General features: G+C 36.7%; 1 protein-coding gene across 1 annotated transcript in view; it reads left to right on the top strand.

Moving 5' to 3' along the window:
- The window catches only part of LOC126106483 (multiple coagulation factor deficiency protein 2 homolog), a 272,324-nt gene that overhangs the window by 220,867 nt on the left and 26,575 nt on the right, over positions 1-24,882 (top strand). Inside the window, exon 5 of the mRNA XM_049912784.1 lies at positions 3,302-3,462. Coding sequence (XP_049768741.1) covers positions 3,302-3,462 — 161 coding nt within the window. The remainder of the gene's footprint in view (positions 1-3,301; positions 3,463-24,882) is intronic.

The following is a 24,882-nucleotide window of genomic DNA, read 5'->3' as shown; positions in this document are numbered from 1 at the left end:
AGATGTGAAACGTAGAGAAAATGTACATTGTTACAAGAAGCATCAAACACATATACAAGCCTTACCATAGATTATCAAAATCAATAAACAGCTATGAAGTCACAGGGCACAAACTATTTAATAAGCTGCCACATGCTATACAGGATCTTCCTGAACATACATTCAAAGAAAGACTGCATGAATGATATCAATGAATTCTTCAACTGTAAAATGCAGTAATCCAACAGATGACTCACTTTACATTTATTGTAATATAAGCTAAAATATTTCAGTAGTCAATACCTTATCACACTGTATTGTAAACTGTATCTTCATTTGACGTTGTCAATTGCTGTAATGACCTAAAGACAATAAAATCTTTATTATATTATTATTATTATTATTCCAAACTTCATTTAGTTCTCCATCATACCTTGCTGGATATCACTCCTGGAGGAAAGGCTATTGCAGAGACTTAGACGCAGCGTGGGAAATCGTTTCCAGAATGAATTTTCACTCTCAAGTGGAGTGCATACAGATTTGAAACTTGCTGGTAGATTAAAATTGTATGCCGCTGTGGTTCTCGAACCTGAGACCTTTGCCTCTCGCAAGCAAGTTCTCTAATGACTTTAGCTACCGAAACAGACTCACAACGTGTCCGTGCAGCTTCTCATCTCTGGCTGTGGCCAAGCTTGATCTTTGCAATAACATTTCTTTCATTGTGCTAGTCTTGAAAAGTATGCTGAAGAATTTCTGTGAAGTTTGGAAGGTAGGAGATGAGGAACTGGCGGAAACACAGCTGTGAGGAGATGTTTCGAGTCGTTCTTGAGAAGCTCAGTTGGAATAGCACTTGTCCCGAAAACGGCAAGGTGCCACGTTCTAGTCCCAATTCAGCACACAACTTTAATTGCCATGACCTCTCAAATCAGTGCATGCCCCGCTGTATGGTAAAAACTCATTCTGAACTTTCGTATCTCCTTCGTTTATCGATCAATTGTAGAAGTGTTTCTTCTGTTACCCAAGACTTCTTTAGTTACCTCCTTTGTACATACGAGGTGTATGATAAATGTAATGAGACTCATTTTTGTCTTCCAAAGTTTTATTCTTTTTCAAACAACATCGGGGTTGTGGAACAATGGGAATGTCATCTGAGATCAAAAATTTAGTGATGTAAGTGGCCATGTAACATAGGACGATACCATGATGCAGCATCCACTTGTCTGAAATGTCCGATCTCACTCGATTCACCTTTTCCTTAACCTTTCAAGGACATCTTTGTAAAATACTTTATTGACAGTTTGTCCTAGAGCAGCAAATTCTGTATGTACGATACTCTTAGTGTCAAACCAGCAAATCACCGTTGTTTTCATCTTTGACTTGCACATTAGAGCTGTTTTTGGTTGAGGAGATGTCTCAGTGTGCCACTCCTCACTTTGCAGCTTTGTCTCAGGATGGCTCTCAAAAATCCAGGATTCATCATCACCTCTGATCACACAATTCAGTCATTCGTGGCCACTGGCAGCCCCCTCAAGAAGATCAATGCACACGTTTCTTAGATTGTCTCTCTGCTCAGTTGTGATGTTTTTCAGTACAAACTTGAGTGTGGTGGAAATGTTTTAGTTTAACAGGTCAGCCATTATTCTTGTCGTTAAACGTTAATCTGATCTCATAAGAGGTCTCCCTGAGCGAGGTTCGTCTTCAATGTGTTCTCGGCCTTCCAAAAATGATTTGTGCCAGTGAAAGACTTGTGCTCTTGACAAGGAATGTTCATCAGAAGGCTATTTCAACTTTACATAGGTCACACTCGCAGATTCCCAAATTTCACACAAAACTTGATGGCATAACGTTGCTCCAAAATCCACCGTTTCATCTTCGTAACACACAGCAAAAACACAACTGTACTGATGGCGCTCTCAACAATCACGTGAAGGTTGTGTGGAGCTTGAAGCATCCCCAACTCTCTTGTGGTTCCCTTTTTAGGTACTCCACGTCGACGTCTGCTCGTAGATACGTATCGTCGGTAGGTTTTCCGGCTTTACTTCCCGACGTGACAGCGACGACTCTCGGATGAGGTGCGAGCCTTGTGTTTTGCTATCACTGCGAGTCTTGTAAATATCGCTTTTATTTAGTAATTTGCCCGACTAAAACTCTCCTCTTTTTATGATTAAGACAGCCTGCGCCACCTTTCGGAGGGAGTGGGGACGTCAAAGAGTCACAAAAGTTCATATTAAGCAGTCGGTAAAACACGTAAACGTTCACTTCAGTTAGCGTGTTAGTTAATGCCTACGCTTTCCGTTAGATGGTGCTGATTTACTGCTGAATAGCTTTGGTTACGTAAAACCTTCACTGATTAGTACTAGGTAAATGAAATAAGTACAACACTCTTGTCTTTCACTTTCACTCTATATTCAAGGATTAAGATGGTGATGGATGATGGTCTATTTAAAAGGTTCCTAGCCAGGAGGAATCTAAATAGTCCGCAAATGCCGATATGCACGCGCTCTACGTCCAGATTCGCAACTAACGGCACACGACACTTTCAAAAGTTCACACGTTAATATCTGAATACCGGTCCCTCTGAATTCACTCATATCAGCAGATAATTTGAGTTTCTGTCGTCTATATGTCCTTAAAGTTCCAATCTAGCACTAAAGTCCTAAAATCCCCTTAATACTCCGTTGCTACCAACAGTCAGAAATCGTACACTACATCACTTTTAATCTCCGTAATATTCTAACAGTTTATCGTGAATCTTAACACGATAAAGTCCAATCTAATTATTGTCTCGCTGACTGACAAGGGTTCCCCGCAATTTAACGAAACAATCAAGGAAAAAAGACGGTAGTAATGACGATCAGGCCTGTTTATAGGTTTTTCACCACAAGAGTTTAACGTCACTGCCTTCTTCATAACGGAGCTTCCGTGGCTTTACTGTACTTAGACATTAAACTACCTGCTGATATACTATAATTTTGATCTGCAATTACCGAACTCTGATTCTACACTATTTTCCACTCTAAAAATTCTATTCTTAACTTTAAATTATTCTTTCTATAGCTTTTATTACCGTAAACTGAACTGAGGTGTTACAAGCTGAAAACTCGGACTGAGCATCTGGAAGAGAACACACCGGTCTACACAAGCACAACAAGACAGCGTTGCCAGATCGCTTGCAATGTTGGCAGTGTCATTACTTTTCTCACACACCTCGTATATTTGTCGATCCGACGTTTGCGATTGCCCTTTTTAGAGATGTCCAAGCTGTAAATTGAGGAACCTAAGTGTCTAACACTTCATTAAGACCTAAAATTTCACTGTTCAGAACTGATCGACCGTGTGCTCGCCGAGGATGACTCCAACGGCGATGGGTACCTGAGCTACGCAGAGTATGTGTTGGCCCGCACGAAGGACGAAGCCCGGCGGAAACAAGAAAAGGTCTTCACTGTCCAGCCTCAAACCGGGGACGTGCCCGCTGCTGCCTAGGTGAGGAACCACTCGCAGCTCCGATATATTCGTGCAATGCTTATTTGCATTGAAGAATTATAGTTCAGCAAACCAGTTGATATAATCTACCACTCTCAATATCATGTGACTACTGGTATAGATATGTTAAATGTTACAGGATTCAAGTTAGCCTCTTACTTCTGTAAACAAAATAAGAATACATGCAGAGTTGCCACATTTGTCAGAAAGTTTTCAGTTTCAAGAATATTCATGCTGATAAAATTTCCTCAGAGTAGCACTTAGAAGCTTGTGCAACAGAAGTATCATTTCATGATAACTCCTTTATAATAGTAGCCCGCATCTCGTGGTCGTGCGGTAGCGTTCTCGCTTCCCACGCCCGGGTTCCCGGGTTCGATTCCCGGCGGGGTCAGGGATTTTCTCTGCCTCGTGATGGCTGGGTGTTGTATGCTGTCCTTAGGTTAGTTAGGTTTAAGTAGTTCTAAGTTCTAGGGGACTTATGACCACAGCAGTTGAGCCCCATAGTGCTCAGAGCCTTTATAATAGTAAATATATACAAAGCACCTTCAGGAAACTTCATAAAAAATCTGGAACCTCTGTTGTCCAATTTCACAGTAAAAAGCAAGGAAAAAGTGGTTGCTGGTCCTTTTAATGTGGATTTATTGAAAAGCTCTTTCAGTGAACAATTATTGCAGTCAGTAACACTGTCATTCATTTAACTCCTACAGCAAACTTTGCAACTATTAAATGCTCTGAGACTGCTGTTCATAATATTGTTGAAGACAAATCTAGGGAAAAAGTCTTATCACAAAACCAATAGTAAATGGACTATCTGATCATGACATACAGCATCTTATGGTAAATGATGAAACTTACCATGATATAAAATGTATTAAATTGGAGTACAGGAAGGTGATAAATCAAATTTTGAGAATTCTAGGAGATTGCTCAAAGATATGAACTGGCTAGATGTTTACAATATTTCTGACTCAATGGAAAATACTAAGCATTCATTAAAGAGGTAAATTCCTCGTTTGAAAAATGTTTTACCCTAAAGGTAACTCAAATCGAACAGAAGTCTAAAAATAAACCATGTATTACATAAGGAATAAAGGTATCATGTGGAACAAAAAGAAAACTGAATCTGCTATCTATGAACAGCCCTGATGTCAGCATTTTAAAGCATTACAAAGAATATTGCAAAATATTGAAGCAAGTAATCCACAAATCGAAATATCTTTATTATGAGAAAAAGAAAATTGTCAGGCAACAGAATGGAAACTGTATGGGATATATTGAAGACTGAAGTAGGTGGGACTAGAAGGAAAGAGGGACAGATATCTCTAAAAATAAATGTAGTGTTGCAAACCTCTTAAACAAATACTTGGTTACTGGCAGCTTGGGGTTATCAGGTTCAGTAAACAGTGCAGTGTACTATCTGAGACTAGCCTCTACAAATGACTGTAGTAAAATGGAATTGACACTTACATCTCTCAAAGAAGTAGGAGCCATCATAACACCCTTAAAAAAAGTATTCTAGTGGTTATGATAACATATCATTGAAGTTAATCAATGAGTGCTCGTGTGAGTTGAGTTCTATCTTAAGTTATTTGTGTAATCAATGTACTGGCGGAAGTAAAGCTGTGAGGATGGGGGTGTGAGTCTTGCTTGGGTATCTCAGATGGTAGAGTGCTTGTTCGTGAAAGGCAAAAGTCCTGTGTTCAAGTCTCGGTCCAGCACACAGTTTTAATCTGCCAGGAAAATTTCAATGTCCTTAACAGCTGAAAGTTTCCAGAGTTGCTAATAATGCCAAAGTTACGCCTCTTTACAACAAGGGGGATAGAGATATACCATGAGACTATCGACCAATTTCATTTTTTCTGGTTTTTACAGAAATATTCGAAAAGATTGTGTTCAAGCATCTCCTTAAGCATGTGATGACAAATAATATGTTGTCCAAGTCACAGTTTGGGTTCGTTAAAGGTTCTGATATAGGGAAAGCCATTTACACTTATAGTGAGAATGTACTTAATTCATTGGATAACAAATTAGAGGCTACTAGCATTTTCTGTAACCTGTCAAAAATCTTTGACTGTGTGAATCACACCATTCTCTTAAGTAAACTAAAATATTGTGATGATACTGATAGTGCTACAAAATGGTTCAGATCTTACATAACTAAGAGGAAGCCAAGGATGTTATAGTGAAATACATGTGGAGTAAGCATTCAGACTTCATCTGACTGGGAATTAATTACATGTGATGTTTCTCAATGTTCCATCTTGGGTCTGTTTCTTTTTCTTGTGTACATTAATGACCATTCATCTGTTATATTGCCAAATGCTAAGTTTGTTTTGTTTGCAGATGATACAAACATTGCAATGAATAGCAAGTCAAGAAATGGCCACTAATAAATTTTCACTGAAGTTTAAAGCTAATTCTCTCCCATTAAACGTTGAAAAGTCAAACTATATGCAGTTCAGAACATGTAAAAGATTTCCTTCCAGTATGTGTATAACATAAAAAGTCATGCAGATAGGAGAGATGGATAGTGTTACATTTCTGGGATTAAACTCAATAAAAAAAATTCAGTTGGGAAGGGCATAGTAGAGAATTGCTAAAAAGCCTAAACAATCATGTATTTGCAGTGTGAATCATACCAGATGTAGGCGGTATAAGTATAAAAACAAGTTGCGTACTTTGCTTACTTTCATTCTATTGTATCATATGGGATCATTTCTGGGGTGACTCATCAAACCAAGCAAAAGTTCTTGATGTGCAAAAGTGTGTAATGAGGCTCATTTGTAGTGTAAATTCAAGAACATCACATAGAAACTTATTCAAGGAACTGGGTAACTTGATCGCTACATCTCAGTAAATTTATTCCTTAATGAATTTTTTTTCAAATAATATGTCTCTATTTCCAACCAATGGCTCAAAACGTAGTATCAATAATGGAATAAGAACAATGTACATAAAGACCTAAAATCACTTACCTTGGTCAAAAAAGTGATTAAATATTCAGGAACACACATTTTCAAAAACCTGTGAGCAACTATTAAAATCTTCATTTCAGTTAAAGCTCAGGTTAAACAGAGTATGAAGGACTTTTTGGTAGGCAACTCTTTCTGCTCCATAGATGAATATTTTAATAGAGCATGTTGACCAGCTTAAGTAAAAATGTCTGCTAGAGTTCAGTTTTGACAGCACTTGGTTACAACAGTCAAGGTTAGATATTTTGTGTATGATAAATTTAATAAAAATGTGTAACTTTGTTTCATTATGACAGTGTATTAATTTTGCAAATATTAGCAGTTCGAATTTAGTGTAATGTATTCACATATTTTGACAATATGACCAATGATCAAGGAAGTGAGTATTCTACTGAAATGTTCTATGTTTTTTATGTTATATTTTCTGATATGTTCCACACCCACGAGAATCATCTCATATTTGGGTCTGTGGAACGAAAAAAAATGTAATCTAATGCATTTGAAGACCTAACATTCAAAACAATGGACAATACAGGGTGTGAGCTGCATTTGTGTGTGTGTGTGTGTGTGTGTATGTATGTTGTCTAGTTCTGATGAATGCCTGATTGGCCAAAAGTTTTGTTCAACAGATTTTTTTTTATTATCCCTATCTGCGACTCAGCATCTCGCTATATGGTGAGTAGCAACTATCCTTCTCATAATGTTAACATTCTAAACATATTAAGGACCAAAATAATGTTTTGAGATATAACTAAAGCACAAAATATTATATGATATACGAAATTATCATGCATATTTCTATGGTAATAAATATTATATTAACATCTACGAAATATAAAGTATTCTGCAAGGTGCATGAAAAATGCATTGAATTGTGTAGGGAAACTCGACAACAGATGTCAAACGTATTACCTTATTCAGGCTAAATGAGATACATCAGTGCTACAATGGATGGGAAAATATACCTAAATATAAATATAGGCATGTAAACAATATGAAACAGAAACGATCAGTTTGCATTATCATTACACAAATCAAGTAAAGGCTGTTGATGCTGCTGTGGTATTAAGGGTATGACAGCAAGCAAGCCCTTCTTTTATTCAGCAGACAATCATGAAAAATATTGCACAACTGAAACATGTGTATGAATCAAATCGCCAACAGTTTTGTCTTTCTTTAGAATGTTCACACTTTCACATTGGTCAATGTCACTGAATGTCTTTCTCACGTGCACGATTCCAGGGGTTATGATTTTAGTTTGTGCAGCAATACTGATGTGTAGCTTTGTGGTGTTGATAACTTTATCAGCAGCAATCTGGCAATCATTAAAGTCATTTTCCTCCACTCCGAGTGTGTTGAATGCTAAAGAAGGACATGCTGAAGTAATTCCTTCTTGTAAATCATCAGGTACATATCACTTAGGGACCTTCTGAAGTTTTTCTATTAAGGAAACATTTCCATCACAACATAGGAAACTGTGATCTGAAACTAGATACTTATTTTACATGGTAATCAAATAGGCCACAAGGTACTATGAACATGTACTGTACATATTTATAAGTACATGGTTTTTATTTTGTTCACAGTGCTTGTCATTCAAAATTACAATTTTACTTTTGTTACCAGTGCAGTTCAGAACATGGAATAGAGACTGTACTACACTGTTAGCGCCATGAGACCCACCACCCTCGTACCACAATTACGTTATTGCCTCACTAATGTCATGAGCATGAATACAGAAGTTGTAATATGAAAGATTTTGTAAGCAGAACTTATCTGATTGTGTAAGATTTGGAACAAATAATATTTATTGGAGATTGATTGCTAAAGTACAAGTGTTACTTCCAAAACATGACAAACAAAATGCCATCTATTATGTCTGAACATTAAAATGATGTAGTTCAATGCTGATTGCCAAGCACATTTAGAAAGAAGGAGGCCTTAGTGCAAGCAGATGTGCCTTCCATTCATCACTGTTACGATTTGTTATCTTTGTTATATGATGAATCACTTTTAGTATAACATACTTGCATACATGTAGCACCTTTAGAGCAAATAGAATCAATTTGGAAACAACTCTATGGCACTTACCACATTTAGACTATTACGTTTTCATTCTAATATCCTGTCCCATGTAATGCAGTCAAATATATAAACGGGATAAGCTGTGCTATTTTCACTCTTCCTATAATTGATAGTCTTGGAAACAAAAGATTCATCCTCCTAATTTTCTATATTTCTGCTCAATAAGGTCTTATGGAATAATTTTTTGTGGTAACTTGTCACTTAAAAGGAAATAATTGATCGCATAACAGCAAGCGTTAAGGGCAATATGTAATATTCCCCTGCAGTGATCTCGAAGGTAACCTCTCCAAAGAGTTTGGCGTTTTAACTGCACCTTTGCATAATATACAGGGTGTTAATGATCAGCTACAGTGCATTCACACCACCTGAAATTTTGGTTAAAATCGTCCTCGAATATTAAACACCAATTGTTCTTGCACTTATAACAAATAATATTGCCATTTGTTACATTTTACCTCAAAATAATGAAATTTTAACAGCATAAAATTAGTAGTTCAATCTTATGTTTGTCTGGCCTTCTTACTACGAAACTACTGTGCTTATAAGGATTAAGTTTAAATCAAATTGTAAACGTAATTAGGTTACAAAAGTGTTCTTTTCTTTTGTTAATCTCAAGGAAAAGTAGAATTAATAACATCAACGAAATAGTCGACTGAGCTGGTAGCGTAAAGAGAGCGAGATGATATTGAACACCTGTCGCAGTGCGTATGTGCTGTAACTTAGGTGATTTTAGGTATGAAAATATCCTTATGATAGATGTATCGATATATAAATGGTATGAAAAAATCGATGAAAATAACATCACACAGAAAATATATTTTTTTTAAGTCTTTAATAGGGGCAAAAATTATCTCATTTCATTTCATTTATTATCATCCTTTGCATCATTTACATGATATCGGAATTTTCATAATACTGTTCAGAATATGCACAGCAGAATATTACAAATTTCTATCGAACATAAAATTAACATTATGTTGAAAATTAAAACATAGAATTAAAACACATATAATTAACATCATATAATAACTTGAAAATTAAAACATTGAATTAATGAGTTTTACATGCTCTTTTAACATGTACCATATGTGATGGGTTTATATATATTTAGTACATTTTGGAAAACACATATTACATATAATTTAGAGTTAAAAGAGTGTAATGAGACATAGAACTGACAATGAGAACAACATGGTATTGACAATACAACTATCAGTTAGTGATTTAAAGATTCAAAATATTCTTCTATGCTATAAAAACATTTATTTATCAGAAACTTTTTTAATTCTGTCTTCTGTTCCCCTGATGCAGAGTGGCAGAGCACTATAAAGCTTTATTCCATAGTGGTTCACATGTTTTTGGGTTTTTGTTTTTCTTGTTCTTTCTACATGCAGATTCTTACAGATACATGTATTGTAATCATGAAGATCTGAATTTACATGTAAACTACTCAAGTGTGTTCTTCTATGCAGTATGCTTTTTAATATGTACAAAGATGGTACTGTAAGTATGTTTAGCTGCATGAACAAGGGATTGCAGTGTGTTTGTGGAGAGCTGTGTGTAATAAGTTAATGGCCCTGTACTGTAATTTAAAAACCTCTCTCAAGCAAGATTTAGTTGCACCCCCGAATGCTATTCCATAGGATATAATAGAATAGAAATAAGCCATATACTCTAATCTTGTACACTCTGCACTGCAAACTATACAAATTATTCTCATGCAAAACATGCTGAATTGAGTTTTTTGGATATGTATGTGACATGGTCTTTCCAGCTCAAGTGCTGATCAATGTACATGCCTAAAAATATTGTAGACCAGACTTTCTCTATTTCATGGTCATTCAATGGTAAATGGTGATCATCCTTCTCATTTACCATGCTGTATGTAATTTGTTTTCTTTAAATTCAATGTTAACTTATTAGCATAAAACCACTGTCGCACACTCTTCAGAACCTTTTCAGCTGTAGTGAATAAGGCTTTGCTCTCATCACTTATAATTATGCTTGTATGATCTGCAAATAATATAATTTTTGATGATCTGTTGGGCCTTTCAACAATAGGGGGCCAAGAACACCACCCCGAGGGACACCTACTGTCACTTTCTTAGCATCAGATACCCACTTTATTTTTTGCTTATTCTGAGATGAGGTGAGTTCCACAGCCTGAGCTCTATCTTGGAGATAGGACTCAAACGATTTCCTCCCAATTCCTCTGATGCCTGTTGTCTCCAGTTTGTCAAGGAGAAGTTGATGATCTACTGTATCAAAGGCCTTGGAAAGATCTAGGTTGATTCCTCCCACACATTTGCTATGGTCTAAATTTCTAAAAATTTCTTCCGTATAGGCCTGTACAGCTGTTTCTATGCCGTGACCTGTACAAAAACCATGTTGATTACAATTTAGAAGATTGAAGGTGTCAAGGTAGCTTATGAGTCTAATTTTCATCAGTGTTTCAAAAATTTTTGATAAAGATGGAAGGAGGGATATAGGTCTATAGTTTTCTACCTTACGTATATCCCCTTTTTTGAATAATGGTTTCACCTTAGAAATTTTCAGCATTTGGGGGAACATACGTTCATTGAATGATAAATTGGCAATATGTACCAGTGGTTCCAAGATTTGTGAGGCGACTTTCTTTATTATTGTCACTGGCACTTCATCCAGTCCTGTAGACATTTTGGGTTTCTTATTGTTAATTACTTTCAGCATTTCATATTTATTGTGGGCCTTATTACCACACTACTGTTTACTTTTGGTTCTGTTGTTTACTCTTCTTTGTTATAGCTTATTCTTAATTTATCAGGTACACTTAGGAAGCAGTTGTTCATGTAATTGAGCAAGACTTCCTTCTTTACTTCAATGTTATCACTAGATTTAAGTACAATATCCTGGTCTTTAGAGCTTTTTCCTATTTCTCTTTTAACAATTTTCCTTGTTCTCCTTGATTTATTGTCTGACTTCCTTATTAGTCTATCATTACTTAATACTTTTGCTAGATTAATTACCCTTCTATATACCTTTTTGTAGTTACTAACATGTTTTTTTTAAATTAGTGTCAGTATTAGTTTTCATTTCAAAGTTTAGTCTGTTCATAGTCTTGGAAGAGTTTTTAATGCCAGATGTGATCCAAGAATTTGTGTCTATAGCTAGATGAGTTGATTTTAACTAATCTTTTTGGAAAGCACATTCCAGAATTTGTTATGAAAAGACAGGAGAAAATGTTGTATGCAGCATCTGTATCGGATTGTGACAATACTTCTGCCCAAGATTTGTTAGTCAGTTTCATACCAAACTGGTTGCAGTCTTTGGGAGAGAAATTCTCTTATACATATGATGTGTTGTTGCTGTATGTATTGGAACTGTGAGCACTTTAATAATAAGTGCATTACGATCAGATATTCCTTGGTCAATATTCAAAACTATATTTTAAAATATATTGTCTATAATATTTTTTGAAGTGATTGTTACCCTTGTAGGACAGTTTATATTAGAATATAGGTTGAAACTGTGTATAATATTGAGGAATTTAATTTTAAACAAACTGTCTACCAACATATTGACATTAAATTCCCCACATACAATTATTGATGTCTTCTCATCATGTAAGATGCTCAGCAGTTCTTCAATCTTATTTTAAAAATTTCTGGGTCACTACATGGTGATCTGTACACTGACAGGACTTGTTATTTTCCAATTTTTTACATTCATTTACACTGCTGTTGCCTCAACATGTTTTTCTGTGCTCAAGAGTTCAGCTTCAGGCCTGTTTTTCACGTTAATGTCTGATTTTACATAAATGCAGACACCTCCATTCTTGGCTTCCATCCCAGAAAAATGACTACCCAGGGTATATGGGCAACTGTTAATGTTTACTAATTCATAATTTTTGCACCAGTGCTCTTGAATATAAATACAATCAACACAATATTCACTGGCCTCAATCTTGAGAACTAGCACTGTATATTAAGGCTAAGTAATTTTAAGGTGTTGCAACTCGGTTGAGAGGAACTCTTACTTGTATTGTCTGGCGTCAACAGTTTCTTCGTGTTGAGGCTGGGTACCAAAAATCCTTTAGGGACACATGTTTCCTGCATCTTGTCTTTCTTTCTTCTGGATGTGCTGCAACTTATGATGCTGGAATTCCTGTTGTATTTGATGACTCGCTGGCAGTAAGCACATTTCTTGCTAATGAAGCTGCTGTATAGTCTGTAGCTGCTTCTGATACTGTTGAAGCTGTTGTGGAGCCTTCATTTGCTTCAACTACTATTGTGGCAAGTGAAGATTCTACTGCTGGGTCAGTTGCTGGTGAATCAGTTTCATTTTTACGTTGTCGAATTTCAGTTGCTGTGCCAAGTGGTGGTAGTGGTACGATATTGCTATTCTTGTCTTCAACTGCTAACACTGCATTAAGTATTTCTCGACTAATGAATGCTTTTCCAAGTTTATTTCTGTGTAGCACATGACCGGTAAAATGACTTCTATCTGAAGATGGTACATTCACATATGTAGCATTCAGGAAGCTTCGGCATAATTTTTTTTTCAAATTTTCTATTTGTAACAGCCATTTCTTTGTCGACACAATATTTTTCCATTAGGTCATATCTTTGTGGTATACTTGCAACATAGAAGAATACATTTGTAGTTTTCTGTAGTGTGCTTCTTAGCGCTCTTGTGGCAAGTTTACCCTCATTCCTATAAACGTCATTAGCACCCACAAATTAAACAGTTTCTTCTAGGCTCCAAAAAATGTTCATAGTCTTTTTTAGAATTTCACTCAAGGGAGAGCCTGGTTTCGTTATTCCACTAACCTTAAACATAGTTTGCATGTTACACATGATATCAGCTAAGCCCCTTCCATGACTGTCTGACAGCATGTAAATATCTTTTTTATTATTCTTACTTGTGGTTGTCATGTTCTCATGATATGTATGTTCCATGCAAATTATAGTACCGGTATTTCCTTGCTTGTTATTACAAGACTTCGCACTTGACTGGTTTTTAATCTCTGCCTTTGGTGAAAGTACTTCGTTTCTTTCGCTATTTTCACATCTTTTAGACTCATCACAGGTTAAAAGTTCAAAATTATTTGCTACTGGGAGACTGAAGTAGTTCTCGTTACCGTTAACACGATAGAACCTTTTAGGCCATATGTAGTTATCGTTTTGTCCATTTACAACAGTTTCACTACACTCCGAATTGACTTCTACCACTTTTTCAAGCTTATGTACAAACAGTTTGGCTAACATAAGATCGTATTTTAATGAAGCAGTCACACAGTCCTCTCGATATTCCTTTTGTAAACACAATAGCCGCGCGGGATTAGCCGAGCGGTCAGCCGGCACGGTAGCTCAGCGTGTTCGGTCAGAGAGCCAGTTGGCCTTTGTAATAAAAAAACTGAGTGGAACGATCAACAAACGAATTTGAACGGATGTCTTTGTGACGTCCGCAGCGACCAGCGGTCTAAGGCGCTGCAGTGGACTGTGTGTCTGGTCCCGGCGGAGGTTCGAGTCCTCCCTCGGGCATGAGTGTGTGTATTTGTCCTTAGGATAATTTAGGTTAAGTAGTGTGTAAGCTTAGGGACTGATTACCTTAGCAGTTAAGTCCCATAAGATTTCACACACATTTGGACATTTAAACACAATATATCACGAGAACTACAGTGCACATTTGCACAGTCACAAGTCATGTTTCTTTCTTCTAAGGTATTTAAACATTGTTGATGGATGCATTTTTGCAACCAAGTGCATAATTGAACACCATTTCTCACCGTCTTACTACATTTTCCACACACAGGATTTAAACACTCGTAATTTTCCGCGGATCTGTTGATTAGTATGTATATACGCTGCGCTGCCAACTTGCGCTCTTGTATGTTTTTACAGTACATCACATTACGAACTGTGCTTACACTATTTACCACTGCCGCTGCTGCTCTCCTCATTGCTCATAAGAATGGTATTGGTCAACAAGTTCGTTATTCTTCACGACAAAACTGAAGTAAGCTATAGTAATTATTAACGCTTTTTCCAGATTATCGTACTTTTTCGTAACCTATGTTTGAATGGTGTCCATCCATTGCAGCAGATTCTAATAATACACAACATTCGTATGTTGTCGGGCTCCATCGATTCCGTCCTTATGTAAAAATGTTTAGTTCTGCATCTTGCTTCGGCATTTGTCAAATGAACAGGTAATACAGAACTAGTTCAGTTGACGCCTTTTTGAAAAACCACACTGGACTGGAATTGTTTCATGTCTATACAAACGGCCACTGGCGTATGTAAACATGCCCATGTAAACCTCTCTCTAGTGTCTTTTACAAATATTATTATAAAGTGTAAGTTTAGATGTCTGTGTGAATGTTACCTATTCAACCTTCAATGGCTGAATGGATTTCGATAGAATCCGCCAGACAGACCTGTATTAATCATAGAAAAATTTATTTAATTGCCCACGGCAGTCAAAATAATCTCACGGGAACGCATTACAACGTGACTGAATGTGCCATCCCCTAATCAATAAAAGTTTGAGTTCCTCCATTTAATATGAATTTCGAGAAAGAGATTAATTGGAGTCGAGATAAGTATCAAAACATCAATGCTCTTGCTTGGAAAGTGGAAGATCTCGGAATTAAATTTTTGCAACGTGGTGATTTAATTACGGGATATAATTCTATTTACAGTAGAATATTTGTTTTGACATCTGTCTGGCTTGGAATTGCGTAGATACCTTTATCGAAGTGTTTTGGATTTTCGCGTCAGAGGAAGGTGAGATGTAAGTGCCGCGTTTATTCCGTGGACAGAGGAGAGTGCGCTTTTGCTTTATGCTGTTTTGTTGGATGAGGACGTGTGCGAGAATCATTAATTCGGCTTGGTGATTTGTCCGTATTATTTCTAGGGAAAAGTGCTACATTGTGTAATTGGTACATTAATCCAGTTCTGTCGCGTGATAACGTCGACGAGAGTGACCGCAACGTATCAGCCATGGAGAGAAGATATTGTTTGCGGATGACAGCGACATAGTAATCAACAGTAAGACACCAGCACAGATGTTGGAAAATTCTACTGAAGTGCTGAGGGATGTTCACAATTGCTCTCAGGAAAACAAAGTAACTCTCAACGTAAAGACAAAACAAATACAATATGCTTTAGAATGAACAGAAAACAGAGGCTCTTAAATTTAAAACTAGATAATATCTCCATAGATCATGTACCCACAACAAAATTCTTAGGGTTGCACACTGACAGCCAAATGAAGTGGAATGAACATGCTATGAAATTCTCGAAAAAGATATCCACAACATGTTATGCACTTAAGAGTCCTTGTATCCGCATGCACTAGTGAATGTTCGAGAACTGTAAACTTTAGTTATGTTCATTCAGTAATCAGTTATGGTATTATTTTCTGGGGAAACAGTGCTCAAAATTTACAAACAATATTTAAAATGCAAAAGAGAGCAGTAAGAATTATGACAAAAAGCAGTAAGTGGGCCCACTGCAGAGAACTTTTCAAAATGTTAGAAATTCTAACTGTTCCATGTGAATTTATACTCCAAACCATAGTGTACATCAAGAAAAATGTGGAAAATTATAGCACAAATAGCAGTTTTCATAACTATAGTACAAGAACAAGTCACTCTCTTCACCTAGACAGGAAGAATAAACATAAGACTCAAAATAGCTTCTTTTATGAAGGTGTAAAACTGTATAATAAACTGCCGCAGAAAATAAAAGAAGCAGATAACATGTACCGCTTTAGGAAAAATCTTAAACTGTTTTTGCAGGAACACTGCTTTCGCAATTCCTTAGTACAAAATGATTGTAAATAGCTTTTGTTTCACAATATTTTGATAAGGAGCAAAAAAGATTGTAAATAACTTACATGTCACAATGTTTAACTACATGTAACAACAAACTGTATAAATATATAATAAACTGCCGCAGAAAATAAAAGAAGCAGATAACATGTACCGCTTTAGGAAAAATCTTAAACTGTTTTTGCAGGAACACTGCTTTCGCAATTCCTTAGTACAAAATGATTGTAAATAGCTTTTGTTTCACAATATTTTGATAAGGAGCAAAAAAGATTGTAAATAACTTACATGCCACAATGTTTAACTACATGTAACAACAAACTGTATAAATATATGAATGTACGCAACTGACAGCATCCATACACCTTAAAATGTCCACGGATGGCTAAATAAATAAAATGAATAAACAAATAAATAAAAAGTTTAAAGTGACAGAGAGAACACAATAACACTTTGGTACAGGACGCGCTCAGACGCATTGTGTGCGATTGACTTTGCCGAATTAATTGAAAACACGCAGATTTGAATAGCCGCGCTGTAGACACTAGTGTGGTGCGTAAACAATTAGCGGCGATTTAAAGACTCGCCCGTGCTAAGTATTAAAATATTGAATTTTGAAATAATCGTCCATACGGAGTAGCTTATTGATTCCGTTGCTAGGTTGCATGAATCATTCAGCACAATTTCAGTTGTACACGAAATCACACTATTTAAGATGAGTGGATGCAGAGTGACCGCAGTTTTATTTCAGAGGGATCAATAAACCGCAGTTCGACATATTCAATGTTATCGCTTTTCTCATCGTAATACGAATCTTTTGAACTTTGAATGCCAGTACACTACATACCTTTCGGAATTTTGTCACGCTCAACGAAACTCTACGTGCCGTTTTCCCTCGCTCCTTCCCTCAGACGAGCAAGCCGGAAGACAAGAAGACACAACGCCAAGCGATTCACGTGGTGATGCGAGAGAAAGAGTTGAAAAAGCGGTTCAGCATTACCGGTATAAAAGATATCCTGTGTGTTACTCCAGCTTATGGTCTCCTTGTGCATCAAATTTCATCGAAATCTGTTCGACCGTTGTAATGTTATTTTATTGACAGCTCGAATACATCAACTCACACGCACTATTTCGTTTCTATGAAACAAAACAATAAAATATTTCATGAAGTAAGAGCGGAATGCACTTGGATTTAGCATAGGCTATAAATGAGAAATTTTACTAACATTAGAGAATAATTATTTTCCAAACACCAACAATAAAGGAGCTTTAATGAGCAACATAGAACTTACCATTTCAGAATTTAAATTGAACCTGCAGTTTGCAGTTTTCACAAGTTTAATAGTTCAAATTACTGTTAACCAATCGGTTTATCATAGTTGTTTCCCTTTTCCAGATCACCAGTTTCAGAAAAAAATGTATAAAAAGAAAAACAGAAAGGATTCAAGTAATCTTAACTGTGAATACTGAATAGTAATTTAACGAGGGTGTAGACGTGGACCTACATCACTTAAACAGAATACGGTTAGAGTGAAACGACGAACGAAACTCTTTACTGTTTCAAATCTTGCGAAAATTACTTAACGACAAGAATCAACAAACGCTAAGAAAATTACATAACATAACGGTAACGATAAAAAAAAACATGGCCATGGGTTCCTCGCGCAAGGGCACGGAGGAATATTTCAAACAAAATATCGTTCAAAATAACATCGACGATTTGTAATTGTAAACACCAATGGCAAATAGCGATATTTTTCTATTAAAATATCGATGTTGTCGTTTGCATCCCTGTTTGTAAGTAGTTTGTTTCTTGGCTTGATAGACTGCAACTGACCTGTATGAAATTGTTCGTCTGGACTTAACCTACACCGTTGTGGTACGTCGTAAACTAGTATCATTTACAGTACACCCTGTATATTCGCTAATGAAATTCGTCAAAAATCGTCCATCATAATTTGAAATGAATAACGACGTTCGTAATTCCAGCACTAAGAGGCAGAAATGATCTTTGTTAGTTGTTACCCTTTGTTAAAGCTATCAGTGCTGCAGAAAAGAGTTCATTAAGTATCAACAAAAATTTGTGATCATTTGCCCAATATCCCTACATATAAAAATAGATTTACGTACATGTGTGCGTATGTATGTTCCACATCTTCTAAACCATTGGCCCGATTACAACCAGACAGAATACACATATCGTTTACTGTCTGGAAAGAATCACTGTGGAGTTAAGACATCACTTAGAGGCTTCGAACAAACTGTAAACTACAAAACTTTTTATCGCCGACAACGTCCAAGAAATGATGGAAGGAGAAAAGTTTTTCACGTACTGCATTTTCCCTGTTCACACTAAAACTTCGGCATGAAGCATAACATTTTGATTTGTCATTTTTTTACCACTAACGGTATTCGCAACACATTTTTTAGACAATATTCACATACGTAGCTGACTGTACAAGCAAAATGATATCATTGTAAAACACAGACCTTAGTTCAGGAGATATGACGTCATAAACGTTGAGATGTATGAAAAACTACTGCATTATGACACGTTTAAATTTATTACTTCGTTATTACTAACTATATTCACAATACATTCCATAGACATTAGTCACATTTACCACATGAAGCTGCAAAATCATGTCATTGTACAGCACATAGATCACGAGACACGACCTCATAAACATTAGGTTTCGTGAAAATGAAACTGCAGGGTGAAATTTTCTAGAGATACGAGTGAAATATGTATAGACCTACGTGTGAAATATGTTAAATATGTGCGAAATATATTTTAAATGTGCATACACGAGGCAGAGCAACGGCTAAAAAGTTAGCCCTAAACTTCTGGAACGATTTTAACCAAATGTGTTACATATATCAGTTACGACCTGGAAAGAAATACTGTGGCAGTAGAACAACAGGCTTCCAATTTGGGTGAGCATAATAACGTGGAGAGAGATGGGAGGAAGAGGGGGAGATAGACATACAGTGAGGGCGAAGGAGGAGATGGACACAGACAGTGGGGAGTAGGAGACAGACAGAGAAAGGATGGAGAAGGATGTGATGAGGAAGAGCGTGAAGGAGGAGATTAGCAGAGGGGCGGGGATGGGGGGGGGGGGGGGAGGCAGGGAGCAGGAGATGGAGTAATAAAGACAGGAATATATACATACCTGGGCGAAGCCAGGTAGGCTACTCAGCTAGCAATAACACATAAAATGGCACAACAAATTTTAAATCTAAACTGGAATCATTTTCCCTGAGCAGCTCCTTCAAAAACAAGTAATTTTAAGTGTAGCTGCATACAAATGTTGTTCAAATGATCTGTGTAATTAGTATCTGGGTAACTAAACTCAATAACCACTTGTGTGGTATTTTGGACTATTACTGGTATTCCAGCACAGTATGCCAGTGGCAGAGATAAAATTACAATATATCCGTATAAACTCATTTTTCCTGCAGGACAAATAGTTCCCAGTCCATTCCAGTATATAAAAAACATTACACTTATTTTAACTTTTGTTTATTTGAGAAATGCACAAGACAGAAACAGTCTGCTCCAAATTCACTCTCCAAATTACAGCCTTCACCAGCCTCCACACAATGCGTATTTGCAACATAATAACTATTGTGAAAGTTCTTTACATTGTTGGAAACTTTCATGACAATTAGTTCTAATACTTTAAGTGTTTAAAAACACTTTTGTGTTGTAAAATTTTTGAATTTCTCACATTTCAATCACATCTTAATACTCCCAAAATTATATGCTTTTGTATCATAACTGAATATTTTCTTACTTCATAAATTTGGAATTTTAGATAACCAATTTTAGATAACCAATTAATTTTGGATCCCGACAGTTGTCCACATTTCTGTGATTTTTATTTAGTTAATTATTTCTATTAATACATTCTTTTGCCAATTAATATTTGTTTTACATAAGCAAATAGGCTACAAAATGATGCTACCAATGAATGGTTCACGTATTGTTAGCACTGCGTTTTTGACTCCTTAGTTTCACATGTTAAATTCAACTAGTAATGTTTAATTACTAAAGTATATTTATAGTTACTACATAGATATGTAAATCCAATTGTGTGCGTTCCAATATGTTAGTGGAAAGTAAGATACAGTATAAGTATGTCCGGGTATCATACAGTTCATAATATACTGGTAATGGAAAGTTCATTAACTTCCTATTACATCAGTTGCATATCAGTCTCTGTGACTAGTCACCAGCTACTGTGTGACTACTTTTTTTTTTTTTTTTTTTTTTTTTTTTTTTTTTTTTTTTTTTTTTTTTTTTGCCCTTGTCCACTTTTAGCCATGGTACTGACTGTGAAGACCTAGTGCTCACTGCATCACCATTAGGATATATGTTTTGTCCTAAACCTGGTGGGACCATTATAAGCTCATGATAGTTGGTTTTCACATTGTATTCTGTGACTGTCTTTATTGAGCATGCTGATCTGTATAGCCTCTTTTATTATGCTAGGCCTGAAGAATGAGGGTATGTTATATCTCTTCAGGAATTGGGTGTTGATTCTCAGTGAACCACAGGTTGGTAAAGTTGGCAGCTATTTGGTTTCCACCATAGTGGTGTTACACAGACTGCATACAACATTTGTTGGTTGTTTTAGTGATTCTCACAAAAGATATTTCTTAGATGACTGGCATATTTTTGTCATCAGTGTTGGTTTATAAGAGGAAGAAGAGTGCTAGCAGCTTTTTTTCAAAACATCTGCTCTTTGCCTAAGCTATATGTTAAAAGTATGCAGGATATAATAATTTCCATGATTATTTGTGTAAGTAATTTACTGTGCCATATCTTCTTATTAGCACACTTTACACAAGGCGTGTACAACTCTTGTTTTTGCCTATTAATGTACACCTTGATTCATTCCATAAACTTCATAATAGGATTTACACAACATGATGTGTCAATAAAAAGAAAATTAAAGTACCTCTCTCTGTCTCTCTCTTCCCCCCCCCTCTCTCTCTCTCTCTCCCCCTCTCTCCCTCTCCCCCTCTCTCCCCCCTCCCCCTCCCCTGCCCCCACCCCCCTCTCTCTCCTTCTTCTTCTCCATTAAGAAGATAAATTCAATAGCTTTGGAACTTAATAGACTAGCTTAAAACAGCCAGTCATAATGCACATCATGCTGCTTGAAAACATTACACCACAACAGATTTTTTAAGCAAGGGAACATAAGTACATCAAACATGCATTTTGCAACAGAGAGAGTCATGTTTTATTTTCCTAACTCAATGAGGTACGCTGTGTGAATATTTACCACAATGTCAGAGCTCCAATTTTCTACTAAATATCTTCTGTTCTACCTACTAAAGAGCTCTTTTCCAAAGTTGACAGCTAAGATCCTCACTTTGGTAATTAGCTGAGTTACTTGCATGTTCCATGGATCATAATTGCTACCGCTTGGTGTGATGTGAACTAAGTCAATTTAATTTTACAGTTATAGTACCCTGTACACATGAAAAACATGACAACATGATTGCGCGCGCGCACAAAAACACACGCACACACACACACACACACACACACACACACACACACACACACTGCTTAACTTTTGAAAGAAAAAAAATCATCTGCAACAGTTAGCAAATACTTTCAGCATAAGACGTTGCTCTCATTCTGTCAACAGCTTTGTCAAAGAGAACAGAGGAGTGGACAGAGGTTCAGAGCACTCTCTTGCTGTTGGGATGAGAAACTGATCCAAAAGGCAGAAGAATCATTAATAACGTGAGGATGCAGAAGCCAATGAAAACCATTGCATCAAAGAGAGACAACGCATATCCACAGGACATGTGGCCTATAATTCGAAAAGTGTTGTGATGATATTTTCTTTGACAAAAGATTCCAGATGAGACCCCCCCCCCCATTCAGATCTCTCAGGTAGGGGGGGGGGGAGGGGGACTGCCAAGGGCGAGGTGACCATGAGAAAAAGATGGATAATCAACAGGAAGATAACATTCTATGAGTCAGAGCACAGAATGTCAGATGTCTGAACATAGTAAAAAAGCTATAAAGTCTAAAAAGGGAAATGCAAAGACTCAATCTAAATGTAGTGGGGATCATGAAGTGAAAAGTAAAGTAGATAATGATTTCTGGTCAGACAAATACAGGGTAACATTAACAGCAGCAGAGAATGGTATAAGAGAAGTAGGACTGACCATTATAAATAGGAAGATAGGTCATAGAGTGCACTACTGTGATCAGTGCAGTGACAGGGTCATTCTCATCATATTTGACAACAAGCTACCACCACATTTGACAGCAAACCAACACCAGCAATGTTGTTTTTGTTGCTGTTGTTGTGGTCATCAGTCCAGAGACTGATTTGATGCAACTCTCCATGCTACTATATCATGTGCAAGTTTCTTCATCTCCAAGTACCTACTGCAACCTACATCCTTCTGAATCTGCGAGGTGTATTCATCTCTTGGTCTCCCTCTATGATTTTTATCCTCCACACTGCCCTCCAATACTAAACTGCTGATCCCTTGATGGCTCAGAACATGTCCTTCCAACCAATACCTTCTTCTAGTCAAGCTGTCCCACAAATTTCTCTTCTCCCCATTTCTATTCAATACCTCCCCATTAGTTAGATGATCTACCCATCTAATCTTCAACATTCTTCTGTAGCACCACATTTCGAAAGCTTCTGTTCTCTTCTTGTCTAAACTATTTATCTTCCATGTTTCACTTCCAACATACAGATACTTACAGAAACGACTTCCTGACGCTTAAATCTGTACTCGATGTTAACAAATTTCTCTGCGTCAGAAACACTTTCCTTACCACAGCCAGTTTACATTTTACACCCTTTCTACTTTGACCATGATCAGTTATTTTGTTCCCCAAACAGCAAAACTCATCTACTGCTTTAAGTGTCTCATTTCCTAATTTAATTCCCTCAGCATCACCCAGTTTAATTGGACTACATTCCCTTCTCCTTGTTTTACTTTTGTTGATGTTCATCTTATATCCTCATTTCAAGGCACTGTCAATTCTCTTCAACTGCTTTTCCAGGTCCTTTGCTGTCTCAGACAGAATTACAATGCCATCAGCAAATCTCAAAGTTTTTATGTAACATCAAAAATTTTATTTATTCTCCTTGGATTTTAATTCCTACTCCAAATTTTTCTTTTGTTTCCTTCACTGCTTGCTCAATATACAGATTGAAAAACATCAGGGATAGGCTATAACCCTGACTCACTCCCTTCCTAACCACTGCTTTCTTTTCATGTCCCTCAACTTTTATGACTGCCATCTGGCTTCTGTACAAATTGTAAATAGCTTTACACTCCCTGTATTTTACCCCTGCCACCCTCAGAATTTTAAAGAGAGTATTCCAGTCAAAACTGTCAAAAGCTTTCTCCAAGTCTACAAATGCTAGAAATGTAGGTTTGCCTTTCCTTAATCTATTTTCTAAGATAAGTCGTAGGCTCAGTATTGCCTGATGTGTTCCAACATTTCTATGGAACCCAAACTGATCTTCCACGATGTCGGCTTCTACCAGTTTTTCCATTCGTCTGTAAAGAATCTGTGTTCGTATTTTGCAGCCATGACTTATTAAACAGATAGTTCGGTAATTTTCACACGTGTCAACACCTGCTTCCTTTGGGATTGGAATTATTATATTCTTCTTGAAGTCTGAGGGTATTTTTTGTGTCTCATACATTTTCGTCACAGCCGGAAGAGTTTTGTCTGGGCTGGCTCTCCCAAAGCTATCAGTAGTTCTAATGGAATGTTGTCTACTCCCGGGACCTTGTTTCAACTTAGGTCTTTCAGTGCTCTGTCCAACTCTTCACACAATATCATATATCTCATTTCATCTTCATCTACATCCCCTTCCATTTCTATAATATTGTCCTCAAGTGCATCACCCTTGTATAGACCCTCTATACAGTCTTTCCATCTTTCTGCTTTCCCTTCTCTGCTTAGAACTGGTTTTCCATCTGAGCTGTTAATATCATACAGCTGGTTCTCTTTTCTCCAAAGGTCTCTTTAATTTTTCTGTAGACAGTATCTATGTTACCCCTAGTAATATATGCCTCTACATCCTGATATTTGTCCTCAAGGCATCCCTGCTTAGTCATTTTGCACTTCCTCTTGATCTCATTTTTTAGACTTTTGTGTTCTTTTTTGCCTACATCATTTACTGCATTTTTTATGATTTCTGCTTCCATCAGTTAAATTCAGTATTTCTCCTGTTACCCAAGCATTTCTACTAGCCCTTGTCTTTTTACCTACTTGATCCTCTGCTGCCTTCACTATTTCATCTTTCAAAGCTGCCCATTCTTCTTCTACTATATTTCTTTCCCTTGTATTTGTCAATCATTCCCTAACGCTCTCTCTGAAACTCTCTACAACCTCTGGTTCTTTCAGTTTATCCAGGTCCCATCTCCTTAAATTCCCTCCTTTTTGCAGTTTCTTCAGTTTTAATCTACAGTTCATAACCAATAGATTGTGGTCAGAGTCCACATCTGCCTCTAGAAATGTCTTGCAATTTGAAACCTGGTTCCTGA

The sequence above is a fragment of the Schistocerca cancellata genome, chromosome 10 (genome assembly GCF_023864275.1).
Source record: "Schistocerca cancellata isolate TAMUIC-IGC-003103 chromosome 10, iqSchCanc2.1, whole genome shotgun sequence".
Taxonomy (NCBI): domain Eukaryota; kingdom Metazoa; phylum Arthropoda; class Insecta; order Orthoptera; family Acrididae; genus Schistocerca; species Schistocerca cancellata.
This window is presented reverse-complemented; position numbering and strand designations above follow the sequence as displayed.